Source organism: Diceros bicornis, chromosome 8 (assembly GCF_020826845.1).
Source record: "Diceros bicornis minor isolate mBicDic1 chromosome 8, mDicBic1.mat.cur, whole genome shotgun sequence".
Lineage (NCBI taxonomy): Eukaryota > Metazoa > Chordata > Mammalia > Perissodactyla > Rhinocerotidae > Diceros > Diceros bicornis.
Window position 1 is genome coordinate 25,040,750 of NC_080747.1, and position 27,050 is coordinate 25,067,799.

Below are 27,050 nucleotides of genomic sequence, written 5' to 3' on the forward strand. Positions count from 1 at the left end.
TTCATCCTCTGTGCCGGCAGGAGGCTGGAGTTGGAGTGTCAGTCCCTAGACAGGGGGCGGAAGAGGACTGAGAGCTCCGGCCGCGGCAAGGGCACCCCGAGGGCTCCTCTCACCTCGCCCACACTCCACCCCGCCCATTCCGTTCCCTTTCCCAAGAATCGCGCCGCCGGGCAAAGCCGCCGCCGCTCCTTGGCTGCTCCGGCGGAAAGGTCGGACTCGGGGAGCGATGGGGGAGGGAGCAAAGCCAGGAGGCTTCCTGGCGTGGGCAGTCTGGCCGCGCTGTTCTCCATGCCGCACACGTCGGACCCCTTTCCCACGCTGGCTTGGCTCGGCGGCGGAGTTGGGAGAGATGAGAGTAGGGAGGGCGGGCTGGAGACTACCTCCTGCTCGCAATGAGGAAACCACTCCACTGTGAAGGACGCGCTGCACCCCCCGGTCATCTGGGAAGAAATGTGCAGCGCTGTGGGGAAAAGCCGCCCACTCCTTCACCCCTCGCCAGTGCGCCTGGACATTGTGTGTCGGAGCGGTGGGCGAATGTTTGAAGATGCGCAGGGGTTTTTTCAAGTTTATGGTCTGGCGAGGGAAGAGGGAGTGCACAACGTCTCTGCCCACGCGGCTGCCTGAAGTTTGCAAAATCTAAGTACAGGCGGCGAGGGGAGCGTGTGCACTGCACCATATTGCCGCGCATCGGAATGCACGGGCGCGAGGCCGCGGAGTGGAGACGGCTTTCTTTTTTCGCATTGGACCCTGGAAAAAAGGGAATCGGGTGTCTGAGGGAGAGAGGCGTTCTGATGAACCAGAGTTTGCCAAATATAAGGGGGATTTGGTGTTACTGCTACTCAGCCGGCCGCAAAGGCGCTGCGGCGTCCGCCCCCGCCCCCAGTCTCCAGACTGCGGCGATGCGCACTGAGTCTGCGCGCGGGGCTTTTCTCGCTGATGCTGCAGATATAGAGCCGAGAGGCTCTGGTGGCGGCGCCGGCGGCGGCGGGGCGTTTGGGGGAAGGCCGGGTTCCCAACCTAGCGTCGGAGGAGGAGCCGCTACCTCCTGAGTGCTGTTGCTTTAGCAGACTGGGAAATACTCGCCAGCTCTCTGGCACGTACCACACACACTTTCATCCCCAGCGCCTCTACGATCCCGCATAAGGAGAGCTTGGAAATCTTGGCTGCCTCTCCCCCCGTTCCTGCTGGCTGCGCCCGCCCAAACAACCGCGCGCTACATCTGCTCGTAGACTTTATTGGTGTTTGTCTTGTTTAAATCATTCTGCCTCCTCACACCGGTCTCATAAAGGCTGAGTACCCACTCTGGACAGATTTCTTTTTTTCTTCTTCTTTTCGCTTTAAATTTTCCTTTAAGAGGAGGCCCCTCAGTTTGGGCAGACGAGCTGAGGACCAGGCAAATTCCAGCAGCAGCCCCTTTTCTCTTTTGAGATGGTAAGAATTCTCCCCAAATAGCTCCTGCCGGTCTCAACCCCCTTAATCCTGGCGAAGCCCCCTTATGTAACAGCCGCTTGATTAAATGGGGAGTAAATGGCTACAGTTCAGAAAACACAACCAGAACTGAGATCTGACGAGGCGGGCTGCGGTGGCCGTGACTGGAAACTGGGGAAGCCTCGCGTGAGGGAATACCATGTACGATCGAGTGGCACAAAGTCAAAAGAAGGAGAGAGAAGGAGCTAGGGACACTTCGGTACACAAAGTTGCCGTTAAAGTTTATTTCCCTTTTATCCAGATAGGTGACGCTACACTTTGCCAGTTACTAAATGCTGCAGGTTTCTGCTCAGAAAATAATATCGAGGCTTCCAACATGTGTTTATTCCCCAGGCGCGCGCACACACCCGGTCTAACCCCGTAAGCAAGCACGACGACAGGAATGCCAAGCATTTAAACAAAGACAGGCGCCCCCACCCCCACCCCCAGTCTTCCGAAGTCTCTGCTCCCAAAAAAGGATCCTTCTCCCGCACTCTCTGGAGTTTGATGTTTTCTCTTAACCACTGCAGCTCATCATGGTTTCTCAGAACAGCAGCCTGGCTCCCTGGGCGCACGCGGGGTCCCCCAAGCCACCGGTAACCATGCCCTAACCAAGATGCTAAATTGCGGACAGGAGACACCAGGGGGTGGGGAACATGGTCTGAGAAGGGCGAGAAGAAGGAGAAACATTTCCTGACTCCCGCTCCAGCGCTCTCACACACGCACTCGGCAATAGTCAGAGCAGGAGGAAATTTCCCAGCCCCAGGGAGGGAAAGCAAGTGTCCCCCCCCCACCCCAACCCGGAGAAGACAGCGGCTGCACTCTCTGGGGAGGATGGGGAGCAGGCTTTGGCTTAAGGGGGACTGGTTGGGATTGTGCATACTCGGAGTGGCCTCCGGAGCCGAAGCTGGGCTTTCCGGAGCGCGGCTGCTGACTACTACTCCCTCCTGTCTCCCTCCCCCCGTCCCTCCTCCCTCCCTCTCTGCGAGTGTGTAGTTTCCGCGCCTCGGCTGCTAACGCCGCCGCCGCCGCTACAGCAGCGTCAGGGACAAGCTTGAGCCGCGAGCGAGCCAGCGACCTCCCAGCAGCAACCACCACTTTGGGCAAACTTGCGGGTTTCCAGCTCGCAGCTAGCGAGCGGGAGCTTCCCACTTGCCATTCAGTGTCTTTGAGCCGCGGCAGCCCAAGGGGCGGCAGGAGCGCCCGCACCAGACTCCCGGACGAGAAAGGGGACGAGACAACTGCGGAATTCAGCCGCCGTGCCAGGGTACTTCCGAGGCAACAACCGACTGGCACTTTTTCTCCCCTTGGCAAACTAGATTTTTTTTTTTTAAGCTACTTGGCAGCTGTGTCTGACTCCACCTCCCCCTCTTCCCTCCTCCCCAATGCCTTTGGCTTTTCTTCGGAAATCGGACACAATTGGGCATCTTTGTTAATTGCCGTTGGGGGAGCCCGGCCGGGGGCTTTCGCCAGGCCCACGTCGCCTGCGCACCGGGCCTGGTTTGCTCACCTTTGAACTGCAAAGGATTCAAGTTCAGCTCGAGTTGCCTGCATTGGGACTAGGAAGAAGGAGAGGGAGCGTGCAGGAGAGAGAGTGGGAGAAGGGGGAAAGGGGAAAGGAGAGGAGGGAGGAGAGAAGAGGAGGAGGGAGGAGAGTGAGGGAGGGAGGGGAGGGATCGAGAGAGAACCGGGAGAGAGAGAGGCTGCAATCTCCTCCCTGAATCGCGCACAGCGCTGCAGATCCCAGTGCTCCGACACGCGGGCCGAATGCAGGTGAGGAAAGGCACGGACTCTGCGGCTACGAACCCAAACTTAGGCACCGCGCGGTGCGCACGGCTCAGCCTTCGCCCCCGCGGGCGAACGGCTGCTGCGGTTTCAGGCGGCGGCTTCGTGACTAATGACCTTGCGCAGAGTTGTTAAGAAAAAAGAGAAACCCGAGCTCTCGTGGGTTAGAAGAGACTGACTCTCTGGGCGTCTCTGAAGATGGCTTGGGCTGCTCTTCGGCGCGCGGGGGGGACCCGGACGCGGACCGCTCTGTGACGCGAGTGGTCTCCACGGCACGGTGCCCGAAGCGACCTGCAGGAGATTTTTCATTCTCGATCTGTTGACTAGCTCCCCCGCTGCCTGAGCAGAGTCGGAGTTGAGACTGGCTTGTTGCTGGCCCCGGCGCCTCGTGCAGGAAGCGACTCACGTTTGCCTGGGCAGCCGGAGCAGAAGCTGGGTCTGGAGTGAGTGGCTGGAACGTGAATTAGACTCAACTCGAGTAGCAGCAAAGACGAGCGGGGTTGGCAGGCGGGGGTGGCTGCAGGCTCGCTCCCCGCCGCTTCCCGGCTCTACCACCCGCCTGCCGGAGCGGTTCCGGCCCCATCCGACAGAGCGGAGACGGGAGCCCGGGATCCTCCGCCCGCTGCGGGGATGACTCTGGGGGGGCGCCGAGTCCGCGGCGCGCAGTGTCCCGTGAACTGTGAGTACTGCGACTGAACGGCGGCCGGCGAGCGGGCGATTAGCACCCATTGCATGTATTATGAAACAATAACTTTCGGAAGAAGCAGGAGGAAAAAAAAAAAAGAAGGATCTGTCGCTGGTTTCCCCTGGTCGACTCTGCACGCTGCTCTTGCTCCCTCCCACCTCTCCCTCTCGCTTCCTTCTTTCCCGGAGAGGAGAGAGGACTGGGAGGAGGGCAGGCGGCCAGCCCCGGAGGAGGGGGGCGCCGAAGGGGCTGTGATTAGAAGGAGCAGTAGCAGCAGCAGCAGGAGAAGATACTGAGGATGCGGACCATGGGATGGGCGCGCGGCTGGTGCCTGGGCTGCTGTCTCCTCTTGCCGCTATCGCTCAGCCTGGCGGCCGCCAAGCAACTCCTCCGGTACCGACTGGCCGAGGAGGGCCCAGCAGACGTCCGCATCGGCAACGTCGCCTCGGACTTAGGCATCGTGACCGGCTCGGGTGAGGTGACTTTCAGCCTTGAGTCGGGCTCCGAGTACCTGAAGATCGACAACCTCACGGGCGAGCTGAGCACGAGCGAGCGGCGCATCGACCGCGAGAAGCTGCCCCAGTGTCAGATGATCTTCGACGAGAACGAGTGCTTCCTGGACTTCGAGGTGTCGGTGATCGGGCCCTCGCAGAGCTGGGTGGATCTGTTCGAGGGTCGGGTCATCGTGCTCGACATCAACGACAACACGCCCACCTTCCCGTCGCCGGTGCTTACGCTCACGGTGGAGGAGAACCGGCCGGTGGGCACTCTGTACCTGCTGCCCACCGCCACAGACCGTGACTTTGGCCGCAACGGCATCGAGCGCTACGAGCTGCTCCAGGAGCCCGGGGGCGGCGGCGGCGGCGGCGGCGAGGGCCGGCGCGCCGGGCCTGCCGACAGCGCCCCCTACCCCGGGGGCGGCGGGAACGGCGCGAGCGGCGGCGGCCCCGGTGGCTCCAAGAGGCGGCTGGACGCGCCAGAGGGAGGCGGCGGGACCAACCCGGGCGGCCGCAGCAGCGTGTTCGAACTGCAGGTGGCCGACACCCCGGATGGCGAGAAGCAGCCTCAGCTGATCGTGAAGGGGGCGCTGGACCGCGAGCAGCGCGACTCCTACGAGCTGACCCTGCGGGTGCGCGACGGTGGCGACCCTCCTCGCTCCTCTCAGGCCATCCTGCGGGTGCTCATCACGGACGTGAACGACAACAGCCCACGCTTCGAGAAGAGCGTGTACGAGGCTGACCTGGCCGAGAACAGCGCCCCGGGGACCCCCATCCTGCAGCTGCGTGCCGCCGACCTGGACGTGGGGGTCAACGGGCAGATCGAGTACGTGTTCGGGGCGGCTACCGAGTCCGTGCGGCGGCTGCTGCGCCTCGACGAGACGTCCGGCTGGCTCAGTGTCCTGCACCGTATCGACCGCGAGGAGGTGAACCAGCTGCGCTTCACCGTCATGGCCCGCGACCGCGGGCAGCCCCCCAAGACCGACAAGGCCACGGTGGTCCTCAATATCAAGGACGAGAACGACAACGTGCCGTCCATTGAAATCCGCAAGATCGGGCGTATCCCACTCAAGGACGGGGTGGCCAACGTGGCCGAGGACGTTCTGGTCGACACTCCCATCGCCCTGGTGCAAGTGTCCGACCGAGACCAAGGTGAGAACGGGGTGGTCACCTGCACAGTGGTGGGCGACGTGCCCTTCCAGCTCAAGCCGGCCAGCGACACAGAGGGCGATCAGAACAAGAAAAAGTACTTCCTGCACACTTCTGCCCCTCTGGACTATGAGACCACCCGAGAGTTCAATGTGGTCATAGTGGCAGTGGACTCGGGCAGCCCCAGCCTCTCCAGTAACAACTCCCTGGTTGTCAAGGTGGGAGACACTAACGACAACCCTCCCGTCTTTGGCCAGTCGGTGGTGGAGGTTTACTTTCCCGAGAACAACGTTCCTGGCGAGAGGGTGGCCACCGTGCTGGCGACAGACGCTGACAGCGGGAAAAACGCCGAGATCGCCTACTCGCTGGACTCCTCCGTGATGGGGATCTTTGCCATTGATCCCGATTCTGGAGACATCCTCGTCAATACGGTGCTGGACCGCGAGCAGACTGACAGGTATGAGTTTAAAGTTAACGCCAAAGACAAAGGCATCCCCGTGCTGCAGGGCAGCACCACGGTGATTGTGCAGGTGGCTGACAAGAATGACAATGACCCTAAGTTTATGCAGGACGTCTTTACCTTTTATGTGAAAGAAAACTTGCAGCCCAACAGCCCGGTGGGGATGGTCACAGTGATGGATGCTGACAAGGGGCGCAATGCGGAGATGAGCTTGTACATAGAGGAGAACAGTAACATTTTTTCTATTGAAAATGACACGGGGACCATTTACTCCACAATGTCTTTTGACCGGGAACATCAGACCACATATACATTCAGAGTCAAGGCTGTGGACGGGGGAGATCCTCCCAGATCTGCCACAGCCACAGTCTCTCTCTTTGTGATGGATGAGAATGACAATGCTCCCACCGTTACCCTTCCCAGAAACATTTCCTACACTTTACTGCCACCTTCAAGTAATGTCAGGACAGTAGTAGCTACAGTGTTGGCAACAGACAGTGATGATGGCATCAATGCAGACCTTAACTACAGCATTGTGGGAGGGAATCCCTTCAAGCTGTTTGAGATTGATTCCACCAGTGGTGTGGTTTCCTTAGTGGGAAAACTCACCCAAAAGCATTATGGCTTGCACAGGTTGGTGGTGCAAGTGAATGACAGTGGGCAGCCTTCCCAGTCCACCACGACGCTGGTGCATGTGTTTGTCAATGAAAGTGTCTCTAATGCAACTGTGATTGACTCTCAGATAGCTAGAAGTTTGCACACCCCACTCACCCAGGATATAGCTGGTGACCCAAGCTATGAAATTAGCAAACAGAGACTCAGTATTGTCATTGGGGTTGTTGCTGGAATTATGACAGTGATTTTAATCATCTTAATTGTGATGATGGCAAGGTACTGCCGGTCCAAAAATAAAAATGGCTATGAAGCTGGAAAAAAAGATCATGAAGACTTTTTTACACCCCAACAGCATGACAAATCTAAAAAGCCTAAAAAGGACAAGAAAAACAAAAAATCTAAGCAGCCCCTCTACAGCAGCATTGTCACTGTAGAAGCTTCTAAACCAAATGGACAGAGGTATGATAGTGTCAATGAGAAGCTGTCAGACAGCCCGAGCATGGGGCGATACCGTTCGGTTAATGGTGGGCCTGGCAGTCCTGACCTGGCAAGGCATTACAAATCTAGTTCCCCATTGCCTACTGTCCAGCTTCACCCCCAATCACCAACTGCAGGAAAAAAACACCAGGCCGTACAAGATCTACCACCAGCCAACACATTTGTGGGAGCAGGAGACAACATTTCAATTGGATCAGATCACTGCTCTGAGTACAGCTGTCAAACCAATAACAAGTACAGCAAACAGGTAAGATGCATCCCAAATATATTTAAATATCCTAGAAGGGCTAATAACTCTGAGACAGAGCATCTTCTATAAAGTTTTGTCTTCTCACTTTTAAAGGTATTGTTTAAAAAGTTAATAGCAGGAATTTAATGTTAATTCATACACCATTAATTTAGTAGAGGCCAGCTACGCAAGGTGCACCACTGTATTTTGTAAGTTAGAGCAATGTTTACTAAACTACTAAAGAAAATATTCAAAGTAGGCATTGTTTTGCGCTTCTCTTTCAACTTGACAGCCCTAATTCTTCCTACGTTATCTGTTTCCAGAATAAATATGTATATATTGTTTGGATGGTTACCTTTAACTTGAAATTATTTTCTTTTGTGGCTACTAAATGGATAATTGTATCTAGAGAGACAATTTCTAAGTTACTATGGTGTCTATGCAAATGGGACACTATAAAAGTTTCAGCTGTGTTATACATTACACAAGACTTCACAGATAAGCGGATACTGATTCATGCAAATGGAGTACCAAGTGTGAGATACTGAAATATTGACTACTTTGACAAAAATGCTGGTTTAAAAATATTTATGATATGCAAAGATCATGCAAAACTACATTTTTAATACTTCGCTATCTATAATAATTAAGCTTCTTTAAGGATATGAAATCATCATTCGCATTCTTTGTGTTTGGTATTAAAAGTTTATAAGCAAAAGTAAATTGCATGAACCACTCATCATTTAAGCCAAGCAACAAAAATATTCATGTTTAATGCACTGCATGCAAGAATATTTTGGTATCCATTGTGATATACTGAGAATATAAAGATTATATAGAATATTTGACATAGTTGTTTCTATTGAAATGTGGAAACAGTAAAAAAAAAAAAAGGTATATTTTGAGGTGCACTTCAGAAAATATAAAATTTGTTTTTAAAAATTTTGCTTGTGTGATATAAGTAACAGTCAGAAAGTTTACTTTTTCCACCCACCAAAGTTGGACACACAGCAAAAACCTTTTAGAAACTGCTGTGTCTAATGCTATAGCAACTCCACTAATAACTCTAATGAATTACATGTTTCTTACCTCCAGAACTCATCTAAAGAAACACATTTATGTTAAATAATATCGAATAATAGTTTTTCTATTAAGTATTCTTTGCGTGTGGAATGTATCATCTGGAAAGAATTAAGGCAAAAGAAAAAGTTATTTTATAGCCTTATTAAAGATGTCATTGATGGGCTCATTAAAAATATTATAGAAAAGAGATATTAATTCCTTATTGCTTTCACAATTTTACAAATTAGTTTCCTAAAGAAATATTTTCTATGTATCTTACTTTACTGTAGCTGTTTGGATAAGGAGAAACAGGCTCAACATGCTTTTATATCCCATAATCAAAATAGTCCAAGAAAACACAGGTTTGAGCTACATTGCATTAAACGGCTTTTGAAAATATCTTTTGACGCACGTGAGCCTGAGTTATTTATTTCTGTTAAACTGAAATTTGACAAGTGGAAAGCTTATATCTGTTATGTTATTGCTTTACCTGGAGTTAGAAGCAGATTTTTGTTTTGTTTTTGGTGCTTTTATCAGTTTTGTAAACAAGGATGACTCCAGTTAAAATAATAGCACTTTTATAAGATTATACCCACAAATAAATTGAGGTCTGTAGAAATTTCCCTAAAAAGTGATAATTTGTAATGCAAAAGCATGTAAAGAGATCTTTCTGCAGAATATTTACTTCTCAGCTGTCATCCTAATAGGACTTTTTGTCCTGTGGCTGAATGGCATTTGCCTTCTAAATTGTGTAATCTTAAACTTTTCAGTGGACATATCAAGTGGCAGATTTATAGATATTTTATGCACCACCTCATATGTTCTATGCTGTCACTTAAGCTTTATTTGGCTCATCAAATGGTGTTAGCTCTATATTCTTGAATATTTAAAACAGCCAATACCAAGACTGTTGTGGCATCTTGTTTAAAAGGCAAAGTGATATGCTTATAAATAAACTAATGTATGGTGTTGGTCTCCTAACTGAGCTAAGAAATCCATATACTAGAAGAGAAAACCTACAAAACCATTGAAATAAATCGTGCAGTTTACCAAAAGTGACTTTGGAAAACTTGTATGTTGTTAGGTATTCAAAAGATGTAGAAAGTTTTAACTACAATAAATAGCTGACCTAAAATGAAATAAAGGTGAATGAAACACATTCTCCTTAATGTAATTAGTAATAGTAATTGATACCCTTCATCTCCTCAATATTGCTGTCAGGGGACAAGGGATCCATTTACAAAGTTACATTCGGTTTAGTCATCTGACATAATCAACAGGATCTTTTTTGTTCTGATTTTTGTTTGTACCATAAGTAGATGATTTTCTATTTTTATTTTAAAAAGATATTACCTTTAGTTTTTACATACTGTTAAAATGTGTTTTTTTAATTAAACTTGGCAAAAAAAAAAACAAAACCCAAATGGTTTTGTTATAATTTCTTCCCTTAGCTACTGAATTTATCTAAGGAAAACCTGAGGGTTGCCTTCTTTTAATTCCTTATGGTAGGGATTAATTAAAAAATCTGAGATTTCATCTGACATAAAGCCTTAATTTTATTTATAATTTTTCTGAATTGCCTTATCATAGTTCTTTATTTGTGATATAATGGAAGTGATGTCTGTTACAGTCTTACCTTCATGGGAATTAGACATTTTTAAATGTTGCTCCTAAGTCCTGTTAATGGTTACATTATAATAATTAAACAGCTTTGTAGAAATAAAAGTTTATAAATAATGCTCCCCCACACACACACCTTCTTTTGGTTTGTTTTCGTAGGCTCTAGAGACATTCAAATCAAGTTCTATACTTATTCTTTGGCAGAATCTAGGAGATGCGTGTTGCAGAGTTGCTGAAATTATTTCTGAAATTCACACATTAGAAAAACTGATGATGTAGCCCAGGTTTTCTTGGTTCGGACCTTTCAAGTTCAATCAAAAGCCTTTGCTCTCAACTAAATACTGTGTCTAGTTGAGCAAAATGTGGATCATTGACAGCATTATTGAAATTGTGTCAACCTTTCCATTTCATTCTTCTTTGCTTGGTAAACCTGGCATTGGTGGTGGTTAAAGTTTTGTGACCTAGAAGTACAGTTGTGCTTTTGATTTGTAAAATAAAGGCAGAAGCATGCTATTTTTCTATTTATTTTTAAATCTCCAGTGTTTTACTATTTGTTAAGTATTTTTCAATTTTCCTTAAAAAATTAATATAATTCCAAAAGATGAGTAGGCAATATAAAAGTATTGTTACCACTTCCCTTATTATTTTCAAGTCCTACTGAGTATATCCTTGCCACGCTGTTCTTTAGATAATGCACTAGCAAGTAAAAATTTTATTGTATTTAGTACATGGAAAGTAAGGTACTTTATTTTTGGCAAGAGTATAGAGAATACAGCTTGAATAAACATTAATTTAAAAATCCATTTGTAGCTGATCCTGAAATACTCAAGAAAAATTCATATTAACTCCAGTGAGAGTTTCCTTTGCCTAAGGAACTGCTGAATCTAGTCTGAATAATGTTCTCGTTAATCGATCAAATTGTGTTCAATATACTCATTATATACTTAGTAAAAAATATGGCAGAAATTATTTTTTTTAAATTACTTCAATTCTGGAAGCAAATGGATGACTTGCCACAGTCTATTCGAGTTCTAAGGACTGAGAAAACTAAATATCAGTTTATTTGTGAATGTATATTACACCGTACATATTATAGTGGAAATGTATCTGCATAGTGACACCAACCACAGCTTCCAGTTTTAATTTTATAAGCATAGTTTCTATAATATGATTCTCCTGTCTATAACCAAGGAGACTTGCAAGAGGCACAATGAATCTGCATATGGTGGGATTTCTGTTACTTTTGGCCTAATATCATAGACAGGAGGCTAATAACTGATGAAAGTTAGGCTGTGTCTTGAGTCAGGAGGAGTCTACTAAAGCAACATTACCTGGACCTCTGGTTATCTATGAAACAAGAAAAGAGTCATCCACTGATCTGATTTGCAATGAATATGCAAATGTTTATGGAAGTCCAGGTATGACAATTTGAACCTTATCTCAAACTTATCCCAAGTCGATTAACGACTTAGACATAAGACCACAAAGTCAATATAAAGATTTTAAGTAAATATGCAGCAGGATAGATATAGCAAAATCGTTTTTTCTTTTTATCTTTCTATCTTTGAGTAAGCACATATCTTATATGTGGAAACATATGCATGTGGTATATATCGCAAACTAACTCTCCACACGCACACAAACATACAGATGGATTCATGTAAACCAACTCTGGTGCCGTTAGACTTTTATTTCATTGTGATATTCATACATAGATATGTGAAAAATATTTGAACTTGCAGCACATACAAAATTGAAATAAAATATATCATAATCAGCCGCTTAATGTCTGTATCTAACATGACCAGAGTCATCACATTTTAGAAATAAAAGATACCAACTAAACCAGTCCCCTCATTTTATAGAATTTTAGAGGAAACTGAGGCTTAGTTTGAAAAGTAATTTGATTGAGATCACAAGATTATAGGACTATAATGTGAACAAGAGTCCAAGTCATAGAATGCAAAGTCCAAAGTTCTTTTTTATTTATCCTACTACCTGTAGGAAAAAAAATGAATTTCTGCAACTTTCTCTGTATATATTTCAAGAGTGACAGAAATCTGTGGAGATGTCCTTATGTACATATAGCTATAGTTTGGCTATGAAGAATGACATTTTTACAATAGAATATAATTCTGCTTTAGGCTCTTGTTTTTATCTTTAAAATTACCATGGAAATTATAATTCAAATTTTATATATTTTTAAAAGAAATTAATATTTTTCCCCCTTATGTAAGATAGTAGTTGATGACATACATTAAAGTAACTTAACATGGTTTAGAACATATATTCATCAAGTCAATTGACAGAATTTTTAATTTGAGTAGAACAATGACGAAAGACGGACCTAAGCTCCCATCTAGCATGTAATATATGCTCAATAAAAACTTATTTTTAATGGAAATTAATAAAAGCTCTTTATACATTATGTATGAAACTTTCTATGCATCCTAATTGGGATAATCTTTTACCTTTTCCATCAGAATTGATGATTTTTTTTTGGCTTCTATGGTTCTTTGCATTTTGCCAACTTTGCAGGTGCGCTTTACCTTAGTAGCATCCTTAACACACAATCATGAACTAATTTTTCCTCTAAATTTGTTTACTAGAAAATTTTTAGAAGCATTTAACAATTTGTTATTTTCTAGTTGGTTTGCTTCCCTGTTAGGCAGTTAGCCAATCTAGTGTATTAGATTCTAAATTTACCTATTGATAAAATATAAATGATTGAGCTTATTAATTTCAAAAATGAAATCTGAACTATTTTTAAAATGAAATATAGTGTGACAAAACCATTGCTTTGCCATAACCAGCGATGCTCTTAGACATTTTAACATCATTTCTTTTCCTGGGAGATGGTGGTGCTGGAGGTTAGGTAGGAAATTTAGTATAATAATTGTTTAAAGCTTTATGCTCAAGCCGTATATAACCAGTTTCCAGACTATAGCAAGGCTCCGCATCCATTTATTTACTATGACTCTATAGAAATAGTAAGATCTGTTCTTATATATCTTGAGTCAGCTTTGCTTTTCTTTCTTATTTGTTTTAAAAGCCCTTAGAATCTTGTCTAAAGCAGGGACTATGTTTCAGAACATTACACGGTGCTTTATTTAGCATTTGTGTTGTGGGAGAAATCACATTCCAAGAAGAATTGAGCTGAAACCTCTAAAACTAATCTTAATTATCACTTCTGGTGAATTAATGTTTTAAAGGCAGAATAAAGGTTTATTTTCAGGAATTTAGTGATGTTTGTATTGAACTCTAATGCTGTGTACAAACAAAAAAACTATTAAAGCTTCCAAGTAGGATTCGCCTGACAAGTTAACTCTTTTTCCCTGAGCATATTTATTATTTACAAACACATAATTTGCAAATAAAAATTCTCTTCTCCAAACCTCTACCACAGCATTCCGATTGGGAATAAGACGTTGGGGAAAATTTCTCATCGCATTTTTCTTTTTACCTGCATAAATCTTTATTTTCCTTCTTTCAGATGCGTCTACATCCATACATTACTGTGTTTGGCTGAATTCCACTCTAATATGATGCTCCATTATGCACCATACTCTGATGACCTTGCTACTCCGAAACCTGCTGGAGCCTGCCCTTGGCCGTGGGGTGTCAGCCAATCACTGCTTCTTCCATTTGTCATTCATTTGATTTTCAAGTTTATTTTCTCATTTAAGGAAAAATAGTATTGAAATGAATAAACTTGTAAAAGAAGCAGTATTAATAAAGAAATGTGCTACTAATGGATGTCTAAGTCACCAGGAATTCCATTCTCAAAGAGGTGGTCAGCAGAACTTACTAGTGAAGCCTATAAAAAAATCTGAAAGCATATTTCAAAAATAATTTTAAGACTCTGGTTTTGCATAAACCAAGGAAAATTAAGTCTGTTAAGTCTTTGTCTATACTACGTTAAATACCGACTTTGAATAAAATCCTAAATTGATCAATATTTTAAAGTGTTATGTAATCACAGCTTTTTCCAGGCCAGAGGTAGTTCTGTTAGAGTAAAGGATAGTGTCTCTTGCTCATTCTGGGTGTGTATTTCTAAATGCCACTGTGTGTGTTTGTGTGTGCTCCCACACATGTGTATGCAAGTATCTTGAGTAACATTTATTAAAAATATTGCCTATAAAACAAATTTGAAAGATTAACTTTGTGTTTACCACAGGCACTTCCAATGGATAGATTTTTCTTTAGTCTTGAAATACTGACTAAACTATCTATAGAATTTTCAAGTTTTTTTTGGTTAAATTCCTTACAAAAATTTAGAACCTTTCAGTTAGATTTACTGAAGTCACTGTGATCGCATTCAGAAGGAATATGTGGCTCCTGTTTTTGTGAACTACATTTATCTGAAGGCTATTCTATTTGATGTCAGATAACATAAATTCAAGAAGCTTCTGAGAATTTAGCCTGTTACATATTGTTGAGAGAGAAAGTGGCCGAATTTTAGTTGTATAAGTGATAGTCTAGGTAAATCAGGGAATCTTCTGGATGGTCCCATTAACTCTCTATTTGTGCATTTATGTCTCTATTTGTTATGTTGTATGTGTTTATGTACCTAAACATTAGTGTTCCATATGTAAAGTTTGATAATTTCATGATACATTTACCACATCATCTGCTCTATTGAAGTTTTCCCCAAGTTTTGAAACACTAAGAATGCCAAAAGCTCGAGATTTTGTTGGTGAATCATTGCCTATATAATAGCCCTTTAAGAAAAATAAATAAATATCAGAACAACATTAAAATGTGGAATGATAGGAAATGCACTCTACCCCACATAAATCTCTAATGTATATATTTTTTGCTTTTTATTCTATTAGCTGTTTATTTAATTTTGCAAAAAGGAAATTTTCAGAAATATCATTGGAACTATAGTGAAATTTCCGAATAAAACCTAATTATCTTCAACCTCTTATTTTGTTTTGAGCACAAGAAACAGTGTAAGAAGCTGGTGGAAAAAACCCTTACAGTTTTCTGCCTCTGGGAAATGCCATGTTTCCTCATTCAAGTAGTAATCTTCCTTAGATATACTTAAACTGTGAATCCGGTAACAGATCACATCAAGGCAAAACCAAATTATAAAGGAGAAAAAGTCCACAATTTTAGGATAATCTAATGTGCGACCACAGAGAGAGAATATATATGAATACTTTCACAAAGAAGAACATCCTAAGGCAGCATTTTGCAAACTTGGGTTGCAACACACATGCGATATGAATCAGTTTGTGAGTCTCCACCACAAGTAGAAAGATATGAAATAAAACAGAAAAATTCCAAGTTCATTACCCATATAGTAAGAGTAAATATTGTCTTGTACAAGCCAAGTTTCAGTTGTGTTTGTGTGTGTGTGTGTTCCTGTTCTTGGTTGCTATGTAAAACATTTGTTGATTGGAAGCAGTGGAAAAGGTTTGAGAACCACCACTCTAGACTGTCGGGGGGGTGAACTATGGCTATTTATTATTATGATTAGAAAAATGTAAGAAATCAAAACGAAAAAATTACTAACACTTCCAAGGATTTTAGTGTACTATTAAGCTGAATCAGAATGATCAACAGCATACTGTTATAGCAGCATTTATCAACAGTCAAAAGCTTGTGAGAAGCCTATTATCATTCTCTCGCTTTTTTTTTTTTTAATCTTTGAACATGTGGCGATTGGTTTCTAGCCCTACACAGACTTCCCTTCTTTCCCCACCACCCTGCTCCCAATTGTTATCCACTTCAGGTCTCTTGACCAGTCTCCTGTTCAGTTACTGGAATTTACCATTTAGAGAGGTACTTGTGGACAGATGGAGATAGACTCAGAACAAATTACCCATTGTCCCACATATTTTAGCATTTGGACGTTTTAGTTTATACAAGACAATAATTCATTCTCCATTACGAAATCTGAAGAGGAATATGAGAATGTTAGTGATAGATAAAGTTCAGGGAAGTTTAGATAAAGTATATGTCTTTTAACGTATCTAATATCAGCACTGGTAGTGGGTATGCACAAAATAATAAGATAAAGTCTGTTCTCATGGAATTAATATATTATAAAGAAGATTATAGAGCATAAAAATGATAGATTATATTTGCATCATGCTTCTTAAGTTTCAACGTGTTGAATGCACGTTTGCTCCTTGGTTCCTCAGAGCAATCTGCGAGAGAAAGCATCATTATTATTTCTGAGGTGAGGAAACTAAAGTAATGAGCAGTCTTTTCATGACTCTGATGGAACTGGCTTAAGAACTTTGTAAGGTCCATGAAGAAATATTCAGTCAAAATCCAAGCATACTGAAAGCATTTGTGGGAAGTTGTGAAATTTGTGCTTTTGACTACAGTATATTTTCAGACTTATCTGGGTAAAATCTTCCCAAAAGAATTCCTTAGAACAGGCCCAGTTTTTCAAACATTTTCCAGTCACAAACTGCACTTCATACTATCAAAAAAAAGTGCTATGGTGGTAATTTGGAGATCTAATTAATTAACCTGATTTGTAAACAACAGCTCCATATGTGATTTTAAAAAAACACCTCAAGATTTAGGTAACTCACTTTAATCCTAACTTTATTCTTAAGGTTATCTCTAGAAAAACTACCAAGTTCTTAGGAAGTAATTGCACAGTTTGAAATTCTCTGGGAATAATTTTCTGTCTATAACTTTTCTTCCAATATGTGTGATTTTTTTAATCCATTCATTTTATAGAGAATGTATTGATTTTCTATATCTTTAATAAATGGTACAAGGCTCTGGGGTGTAATTAAAATGATGACTAAAACAAGGCCCTTATCTTCATAGATAGGATAGTGCAAAAATAATATACGTAAGGCAAGGGATATGTGAAACTCAGAGGGACTGCCCCCGAATTTGTCTTGTCCATCGTGGTGTTCCCAGTGCCTACTAGAGTGCCCAGCATATAAGAGACACTCATAAATATTTGTTGAACAAACAAAGGGCCTGGGCCTTGGTGCTAGGTAGCCTGAAGATTCATCCACGTTGGGTCACTGCAGTATGGGGTGGCTACTTTTATATCAGACTCTGAGAGCATTCCAGTTGTTATTTTCTTTCCCTGCTGGGTAGATGTCTCCATGATAAAAGGCTACCTACTGTGTTGGCTAGACTCCCTGCCATCTCTGTGTGGTGTATGATTCTTGCTTCAGTAGCAAATGAGTAATTCTCTGATTTCCCCTCCTTGCTTCTCCTTGGTGGTGGTGTAAACACCAAACCCTTAAAAAAGATGAAACTAAACTAAAGCAAATATTTAAGGCAAGAAGGGAGGTACTGGTCACACAGTGGATTCTGACATATTTTGAGGGGGTCTGAAAAAGACTATGCAAACATATGGTTTTCAGTACTTTTCTGGAGATCTTTGTCTACAGAAAAAATAGATACATGTAAGCCCAAACACATGCATGAGTCTCTGTATTCATCAATTTATATATTCTTGCAGACATTATTCATTTACCGTGCAACCTGTGCTCACTAGTAAAGGATAAGTTTCCATTTTCATCCTGGCTGCCCATGGTGAGCAGTCATTTTTGAAGGTGAGAGCTTGGCCTATCTGTAAAGAGAGCCAGGTACTTGGTTTAAGAAGGAAAGAGGTCCAGAGAGAGAATATGCCCTTACTTGGGAGTGATGGAGGTAAGGTGAGATTATATCAGAACAGGGTATTCAGGCCTGGCAAAGGCAAATGTTTGTAGCTTTGAATTTTGGTCCAGGGCCCTGGTGACCATAATGATACCACTAAATGTCATGCTTTGATATGATTGCGAGATTAGTGTCAAAAAGTAGTAAGTGTCCACTTCCTCCCACTTGGACCAGGTGTTTTGTTTTGGTTTGGTTTTGATTTTCAGTTTAGAATATCAGGTCCAACTGCTCTGTTTCCATTCATTTTCTGCTCCCATACTTTTGGGAGAAAGAGAGGACAAAGAAGTATAAAAGAAGTAAGAAAATACAACCACTGCATGGCAATATACTCCCCTTCTCCCTACTATTATTATTATACTATTGTAATCAAAATAGTGGCCACATTGTTGCTATGTAGTTGTTTCTTATCCTAGTTTAATTCAATTCTCCGAAATTGAGTTCTAGTAGGTATGTACTATAGTCCAGAAACTTGAATTTTTAACATTTCCCCCTTCTCAATTCTGAATGCAGAGGGTAGATCAGGCTACAAAAATTCTAGGTTAGAGCCCTTGAAATTCCTAACTTTTGTTTACTGGTTCACTTCTTGAAGGTCTCTGGCAAAACAGAAAATGAGCTGGATAAGGCAATTTGAAAATCCACCTCTTTGCCCTGGCTCTGTCACTGACTGGCCAGTGTGACCTGTGTAAATCCTTTGAAGTCCTAAAGCCTCTCGAAATGCAAAACTCGTCTTCTGTCATTTTACATAATGACCCCTGCTCTGATTACATGACAGGGTTTATGGGGGTCACATAAAACATTTGGGACTTTGTAAAGCACTACTGCAACTTAACATATTTCTAGTTATCCATGAATTTCTCTAAGCCCTTCTTAAGATGCGTTTACACTTTTGGGCTATTTTCACTGTTACGTTAAAAAAGTTTTTTCTTTTTCTTTTTGTTTTTAATTGTCCTAACCACTTGTTTGAAGCCTCTGATATTCTCTTATCCTGGTTGACTTTTTCAAAGTCACGCTGATCCTCGATCAAGGTGCACGTAGTGTGTGTGCCTCCACATATGCCAGTAGGCAGTGGATATTGTCAGACAGATTTTCATTGCCTGTTGACATCTTGATGGAGAAGAAATAGCTTATTGTTACAAAGCAAGGAGTTTAGGAAAGGCTCACAACAGTTTCATATTATCCATTTTAACACTTTTTTTTTTTAAATTCCATCACTTTTAACAGTCATTTCTTCTTCCATGCAATCTTTCCTGGGAATCTTTCTTTCACTTCCATGCCAAACCTTTAACATTAACAGCTATCAGTTATGGAGCTTCTGTTCTGTGCTAATCACTCTGCCAGGGGGTCTGCTACATTATATTATTTACTCCTTGTAACAACTCCAGGAGGCAGGTACTACTATTATCTCTGTGTGACCTATGTAACTGGGGAAAAACAAAACAGAACCTTTCCTGTGTCCCCTCTTAATACAACAGACAGCCTTAAGCTACCTGCAGTCAACTCCTCTCCACCATAATTCTATCTCCAAATCTGAGAATTTTTATTAGCATAGTATGATAAAATTGTAAATTTTAATTTACATATTTACATATCTAGGCTTCTTTATGCATTTTGTTCCATTCCATAATACCTGCTATGTGTTCTTAGCAGGTTTAAAAGAGAGAGCCTGTATTAGCTTGCTAGCAATGCCATAACAAAATACCGTAGACTGGGTGGCTTAAACAACAGAAGTTTATTTTTTCACAGTTCTGGAGACTAGAAGTCCCAGATCAAGGTGCCGACAAATTCAGTTTCTGATGCGGACTGTCTTCCTGGTTGTAGATGACCACTAGCTTGCTGTGTCCTCATATGGCCTTCCCTCTGTGCACGCACAGAGATCGAGAACTCTGGTGTCCCTTTCTCTTCTTCTAAGGACGCCAGTTCTTTCAGATTAGTGCCCCACCCTTATGACTTTGTTTAACCATAATTAGCCCCATAAAGGCCCTAACTCCAAATACAGTCACACTGAGGGTTGGGGCTTCAACATATGCATTTTGAGGGAACACTGTTCAGTCTAGAACAGAGTCCATTCTTGGTCCAAGCAAGAACACATTGGACTGGACCACCATTTCTTCATGAGCTTGTCATTCATCACATACAGTCTGTGCATTCATAGGAAGGAAGGTATTCTTTCCATTTTAAAGGAAACTTTCCCTTTCCAGATCAGCTCCAAAAGGAAACCGTATAGATGTGATCTTGGAACTGATGAAAAATTGGTACGATTGCTATAACTTTTGCGAAAAAATATGAATCTCTAACATGTATGCATGTGCGTAAAATTTGAAGTTCACTTTTTAGCTTATTACATCTTTTATGCACTTCATGGAATGCTTTCTGCAATTTTCAGCTTTCACAGGGACTTGTGATATTAAATAACATCTAATTTTGCCAACTGATAAGTACATGTAGGTATATTAATTAATATAAAATCAATACTATATAAAACAGTCCAAAAATTGTTCCAAAAATGTAACAGAGGTCTTTTTAAATGATGATATGACTATTTAGTCTTAAATTTCTGGTATATCTTCAGCATTAAAATCCAAATGAAAAGCAGTAGGAGTTAAGTGGGGAGGGATTCAGTTGAAACAGTAATAATGTAGGTTAATGATCCCTCTTTTCGGAGGACAGTCTCAGTGGATTTTCGTGCACGGTGGCATAATTGGTCTGACGAAGATCCAGTGGGTCTGATTTTTCATGGCATGTGGAAACTGCCGACCATGTAACTGAGGCTAGTACCGCACTCTGAGTGATTCTTCATCAACTATTATTATGCGTGCGTGCAATACACTTTGCATCATGACACAAATCCATGGACACATGGAGGAATGTTTTCACTATGCCTTTTTATTTTCTTACTAAAAGTAAAAATTCATGTGATAAAATACATAACGAGTATCCTGGGAACTATATATATATGTCCCATGGGAAGCATGAAGTTCTGCTTTTACTAGGGTAATACAGGATAAACTCATCAACGACGGGAAGAGGAACACCTTCCTTTCTGTCCTTTGGTCAGAATTTTTAGGCAACGGAGCATAACCGCTGAATAGACTTTTCCTAAGAAGTACCTTCCTAAGCGTCTAAAGCTAATTTTACATTCGACCCCCTATATTAAAAATGGCATGTTAATCAGTTCTTTTGTTCAGGGAAATGGCAATAATTATGGCATAAATCTAAAGGCCTTTTTTTGTTGCATCTAAATCTGCTTTTCAGTGTATTTAACTGCTGAACACAAGGATCAATTTTAGAGGCAGAGATGGCATTTCTATAGGGCACTAGGAACAAAAGATGGTAATGCCTATTTTTTCCAAAGCAATGCATATACCATTAGGTCAGGACCATTAAAATTTACTTTGTTATTAAAACTTCTTGCCTTTTTCTTTAATGTTTTACCTTTAATAAGAAACTAGTGTGTGTGTATGTACGTACATATATGTATAATAAATATGCATGTATACATATACATACACAATACACACATACAGATGTAATACAGTTAACAATTCAGAGATCAAATATTTAATGAGTGACTATTTTATGCCAATTACTGATTACATGCAAGGCACTGTTCTAGGCACTGGAGAAATAGCAATAACAGAAACAGACAAAAATCTCTTCCCCTATGGAGTTTCAACTTTAGTGGGATGATGCATAAGTAATAATAGCTAATACATTGCACGCAATATTCTAGGCACTGGTCAATGTATTTTAAATATATTAACTTATTAAATAGGTACACCCACCCTGTGAAGTGCTGCCTATAATTACCTTCATTCTGTAGATGAGATAAGTGATGCGCAGCGACGCTGAGTAACTTGCTCATGGTCATACGTTTGTAAAGTGAAGGAGCTGACGTTCAAGTCCAGACAGTCTGGCCTCAGAGGCCACACTCTCAACCACCGTGCGTATGTGAAGTAGAGGGAACGTGTCTATTTTATAGCCTACTATTTCTATGAGAATGAAATTGGATTCATCTGCTTCTCTTAAAGGCTTCGGTGATATTTCAACCTTCCTATTTTAATACCTTTTACTATGTTCTTGAAATTAGGTCACTCAGTCCAATTTTTTTTTGATAGTAACACCTTAAACCTTAATCAAAGTGCAAATCAAAAGAACAGAAAGTAGTTGAGAGTAGTAGACTACTAGGCACTTCTTTTTCTTCTCTCTACCCATTCTGTGCTTTTGGGAACACCTCATAAATATGGGAACACCTCATAAATATATTTTTCCCTTTTTTTGGTTATTTCATTTTAATATTCTTCATTTCATTCAATATTCACATAATCTGTTATGGTGTTATTAATACAACTAGGAAAAAAACTCATTATTTTTTGCGAATTGCCATTTGATTTAGGACAGGAAATGACTTCTTATAGAGAATAAAATTTTAACTGGAAGATTTTTAAAACATACATTTTGTGACTAGACATGTTTTTCTCTTGAGTTTTTTTTTGCTAAGCATTCACAACATTTGAAAGACAGCAAAGTGAAAGTGAATTTCTTATAAAAGATTTTCTGTAACTTGTTCTGATTTTCCTTCAATTGGGTGCTCATTATTAAACATCCAATTAATATACGATCTATGTCATTTCATAGTTTTTCTCTTAAAATATATTATCATTCTGTTTCTTTATTTAAACTTTGTATATATTTATTTATGAGACACATTTTCAATCACCTAAAGTGCAGATGAGGAGCATCGAAGCCCATCTGAAGTAGATTCTTTATAAAAATAATGATTTACTAATTTTTTGCTATGATAGGATTTTCTTAATATATTGATGATACCTTTCATTATAGGATGTTTATTCAACAGAAGAGATATCTCAAAATATGTATCTTTGTAATATAACTTTGGGTTCCGTTATATAATATCTCTGTATACTTGTGATCTGAGTTGGTGTTTATATTATTGAAATGATTTAAATTTTTAAGACTCAAAACCAGTGAACCAAATTTTTGAGCCTGTTGCTTCCACAGTCTACTTAAGAATTTGTAGAATTTTGTTTCCTTAACAATAGGTATTGGTAATATTGCCAGCATTGCAATTATTTCCTATTAATGGAAAGCAAGTATGATAAAGTGGTAAGGAACCCAACTGTTCTCCTCCAGGCCTCCCGTGAATTCTTACAGAGCCCGATAGACCACCTTTTTACCGTTCTCTTAAAAGTTTAACTCCTGTTTGGAAACAACTGACTTAAAGGCCAAACTACTCTGGAAATTAATCAGTGTTTTTTATTGGCCTTTTAAGTATGGGCATCATAAATACATTCTAAAATTACTAGGTCAGTAGACTATAAGGAAAGTAGGGTATGGAACAATTTGGTTTAAGTTGGAAAGCTGTTCAAATTTAGTATCTGAAAATGGACAATTAGTTATGAATCTATAAACTTCAGTGTTTATTGGTACATTTTCAGGAAGAGAAAGAGAGAAAAAAACACAAAGAATGCAGTGTGTTTTGCATAAACACGTTGTAAGAACCTGACGAAATCCGTGGTTCCATCTCTGTATATTATTATCACTCTAACAAAATGTTTCCTGGATACACTTTGTGAGTTTTTTTGTATCCGCTTAGACAAGGGAATTGTTTACAGTCTTCACTAATAAATTGTATGAATACTTACCTTACACAGTAAGCAAGTAATAAAAATGCGTATTTATGTGTACTTGTGAATTCACAGTTCTTAAGTTTGAACTTTTTGATGGTCCTTTGTAAAATAAGAACAAGGCAGGGACTCCTAATGGCAAATTAGTGTTTATAATCATGGAACTGCTCTGTTTAGCCTGAGAAATGGCTTAATGAAGAACTTAGTTTTACTGAATGTTACTGTTCATTAATCATTAGATGAGTTACATCCTTGAAGGACTTAAAGTGCCTGATGTCTCTACCATGTCACATTACAATTGATATGATAATGTTTGCATATTGTGAAGGAAGAACAGACATTGCTTATAAAAAAATTAATCCATGTATAGTATTTTTTTTTTTTTTTGATGAAGAAGATTTTCCCTGAGCTAACATCTGTGCCAGTCTTCCTCTATTTTGTATGTGGGTCACCGCCACGGCATGGCTGATGAGTGGTGTAGGTCTGTGCCTGGGATCCAAACCTGAGAACCTGGGCCGCTGAAGCAGAGTGCAACAAACTCAACCACCAGGCCACAGGGCTGGCCCCCCGTGTATAGTATTTTTATAATCTACATGTGTGTATATATATATATATATATATACATATATATATATATATATATATGTATGTATATATTTCTCTACTCTGCATCAGAAATGTTCAGTTCTACATTTCAGGCTACAGAGAAGCCATGCAAAGAAAATGAGAGTTATTTGTGTGAAGCCTAAACAAAGGAAATCCTGCACTGTTTCTAGTCCTTAATTATTGTGTCATGTATACTTATGCAACTTATCTTGTGTTCAGAGTTGACCTGTGTGATCCTTTCTTGATCTTTAGCATTAGTAAGAACTACAAGAGTGCTACCACTTGAGCTGTGAATTTTGTTTTGATTTTGTTTAGTATCCAAAAGAAATTATTCATCACATTCTGCTTCATATAAAAAGACATTGAAATGGGGATAGATCCTCACATCTAAAAGCATGACTTACCATATAATATGCCTCTGCATTAGTGGGTACAATCCTGGCTGAGAGGCAGATGCAGATTTTATAAGATTTATTTTGGTCTTGATCTCTGATGTTAAGCAGATCACTCATTTTTTCTTAATCTCATTTTTCTAACTTATTCAAAACTCCATGGGAAGTATAAGAAACTGTAAAAATCAAACAGTGAAACATCGAATATTGATGAATGTAATTTCTATTACATATTATAGTAAACAAACTATCTTTGGGGAGGATGGAGAGAGATTAAGCAAAAATGAAGTAAGCTGAAGCTAAGTATTTGCCTACAAGAATTAGTTAAAAAAAGAATATTTTATTGCCAAAACTAACAGTGTTATGTTGTCATTTTATTTCTACCACTCATCTGTGGAGGAGAATTGAAGACATACTATTGTATCACTCTGAGTAAATGTCTTATTGAAGAAAGGAGAAAAAATATGCTTCAGAACTAGAGAGGGAAGTCTCCATTTACAAAAGGAAAAAAATGAAAGATTTTGCTCAGGGGTCCAAAAAATGTTTGACTTATTTCTTTTTTATCATTTAAGCTAGTTTCTTGCTGGGCCTTTTTATTGAATAATTGAAAAAAAATATGGGTGAAGGAGGGACTTTTGCATCAAAAGCAAAAGGTAGTAAAAAATAAAAGTACTAAGGGAGTATAGATAGGAAGTTGTATCTTTCTGTACTTTCATGATTGCCTACATTTCTCCCCTAAACTTATAGTTGAAAAGCTCTGAAAAAAATATCAAGCCCTGAGGAAAACGCCAGAGAATAAAACAACATCCTGTGCTTCTTCAGCCTCTCCATTCTCTCTCTCAATCTCTCTCTCTCGTGCGCGCGCGCGCGCGCGCGCGCGCACATACACATGCACGTGTGCACACATCCTCGTAAGCTAAAACTACTTTAAGTTTTAAAACAGCCATACATTTATCTTTGCAAACTAAAAATATAAACCAGTTTAGTGAGCATTGAAATTTGGGGGGCATATTGACATATTTGAAAGATACTTTCAGAAAAAATTATTATTAACCATCTCACTAGACTTCAGGTTGTGGAAGAAGATTGCTAGACTAATAATGACTTGAGTAAAGTGGAGATTCTGCACGTGGCAATCTTCCCGAAAGACATCGGATTGCAGGCATCCTGGGTCCCCCTTGGTCCTTCAGCATCCTCTACAGCGGAGTCTGAGGTGTTGCTCCTTTCTTCCCCTGGTGGCATCCTGTAGGCTTTTACAGTTGCTCTATTTTCATTTTTCCCGCCAAGCAGGCTGTTTTCTCACTGTCCCAGAGGAAGTCAGATGTCAGTAAGTACCAACCAGCTAAGTGACAAGAATATTTTAAACACTGAATGTTTTTGAAGTTTTCAGTATTCCAGCTGCATTGAGAAATCTGTCAAGGACAAACAAATTTGGGACTTTCTCTTTTATCAGCAAGTTTCCAATATTCCTTGATCGCATAACTAAAAATTAGTAAAAGCAATGGCAGAACTCGAAGTTTGCCTAGGATGTGTCCCCAGCAACTTGTGTGATTCTAAATAAGGAAGGACCTTAAATAAGACTACTGGAGGTTATGTGTCCAAATGAGTGTAGTACATTCCTTTATGAACCCCAATTATTGATGTCCCATTCCATTAGGAATATAAAGCAGGAGCTCACAGTCTTGTGGAGGAGACAGACTTGTAAAGGAATAATTATAATGTAGTATATAAGGGTTATAATGGGAGCTATAGGTACCTTTGGGAGGATATACTGATTCCTAGGAAGGTTGATAATTGACAGTTACCTCACAAAGAAGTTATAATGTGGCTTTAATTTCTTTCTCCTGCATCAGTCCTGCATCAGTTTTGCAGCCTTGGACATAGGGCATTATCTGTTCTCATTGGAGCTGCACTGGAATGTATTTTCTCTGCACCCCAACATTTCAATGGGTTTTTGCTTTTTATGTAATTCTAATGGATTTTTTCTTTGATTGTTAAAATTAGAACCAGTTAAGGAGCAATTCAGTTAGCCTCACTGCTTTTTAGTCAATCTGTGATTTTGACCAAAAACTGAACTTATTCACTATAACTATTCCCTCTGAATTATTTGGCTCTGAATGACTTTTAGTAATTTTCTGATGTCAAACCACCTTCAAATGGGAACTATTACTATCATTGAAGAGATTGAAAGAAAAGGAACACAAGCTGTGAAGCGATTTCCAAAAGAGGAGTTATAGAGATGCTTTTAATAGTGGCAACATTACTGGAATGTTTACACCCTCTCAAGGCAACTTCTTTGAAAAATACAACAATTCATCTGAGTCATAAGTTATATTTTCCTAAAAATATTAGTCATGTAATCTTGTATTTTAATACCTTTTATTTATTTTATGCATTGATTATCAAGTGTTATAGCCCTAGGATAGTCCAAGAAAATTATAATGATTTTTTTTTTACAATGTCTAATTATTTTTAGGTGCTTCTCGTTTCTTCTAGTGCTCTCCTTTTCACCCGAGCTCCTATCATTTCTTCTATTAACACTGGTACTTGTTATCAACTGGCTTTCAGATAATCCTGCTTAAGTGACTGGTTGATGACAGCTTTTAAGATATTGCCTCTCCAAGTTATATTTCTATTCACAGAGGATTGTGGAAGGGCAAAAAGCCCTGATAGGAGGCTTTCTAACAAAGGGA

The 27,050-nt window shown here is 40.9% G+C and overlaps 1 protein-coding gene across 1 annotated transcript in view; it reads left to right on the plus strand.

Annotated features, from left to right (window-relative positions):
- Window positions 1-4,208: 4,208 nt before the first annotated feature.
- PCDH7 (protocadherin 7) overlaps window positions 4,209-27,050 on the plus strand; it is a gene marked incomplete at its 5' end in the record, with an annotated part of 395,249 nt that continues 372,407 nt past the window's right edge. Inside the window, one exon of the mRNA XM_058546322.1 lies at window positions 4,209-7,403. Within this exon, the coding sequence (XP_058402305.1) occupies window positions 4,209-7,403 (3,195 nt within the window). The remainder of the gene's footprint in view (window positions 7,404-27,050) is intronic.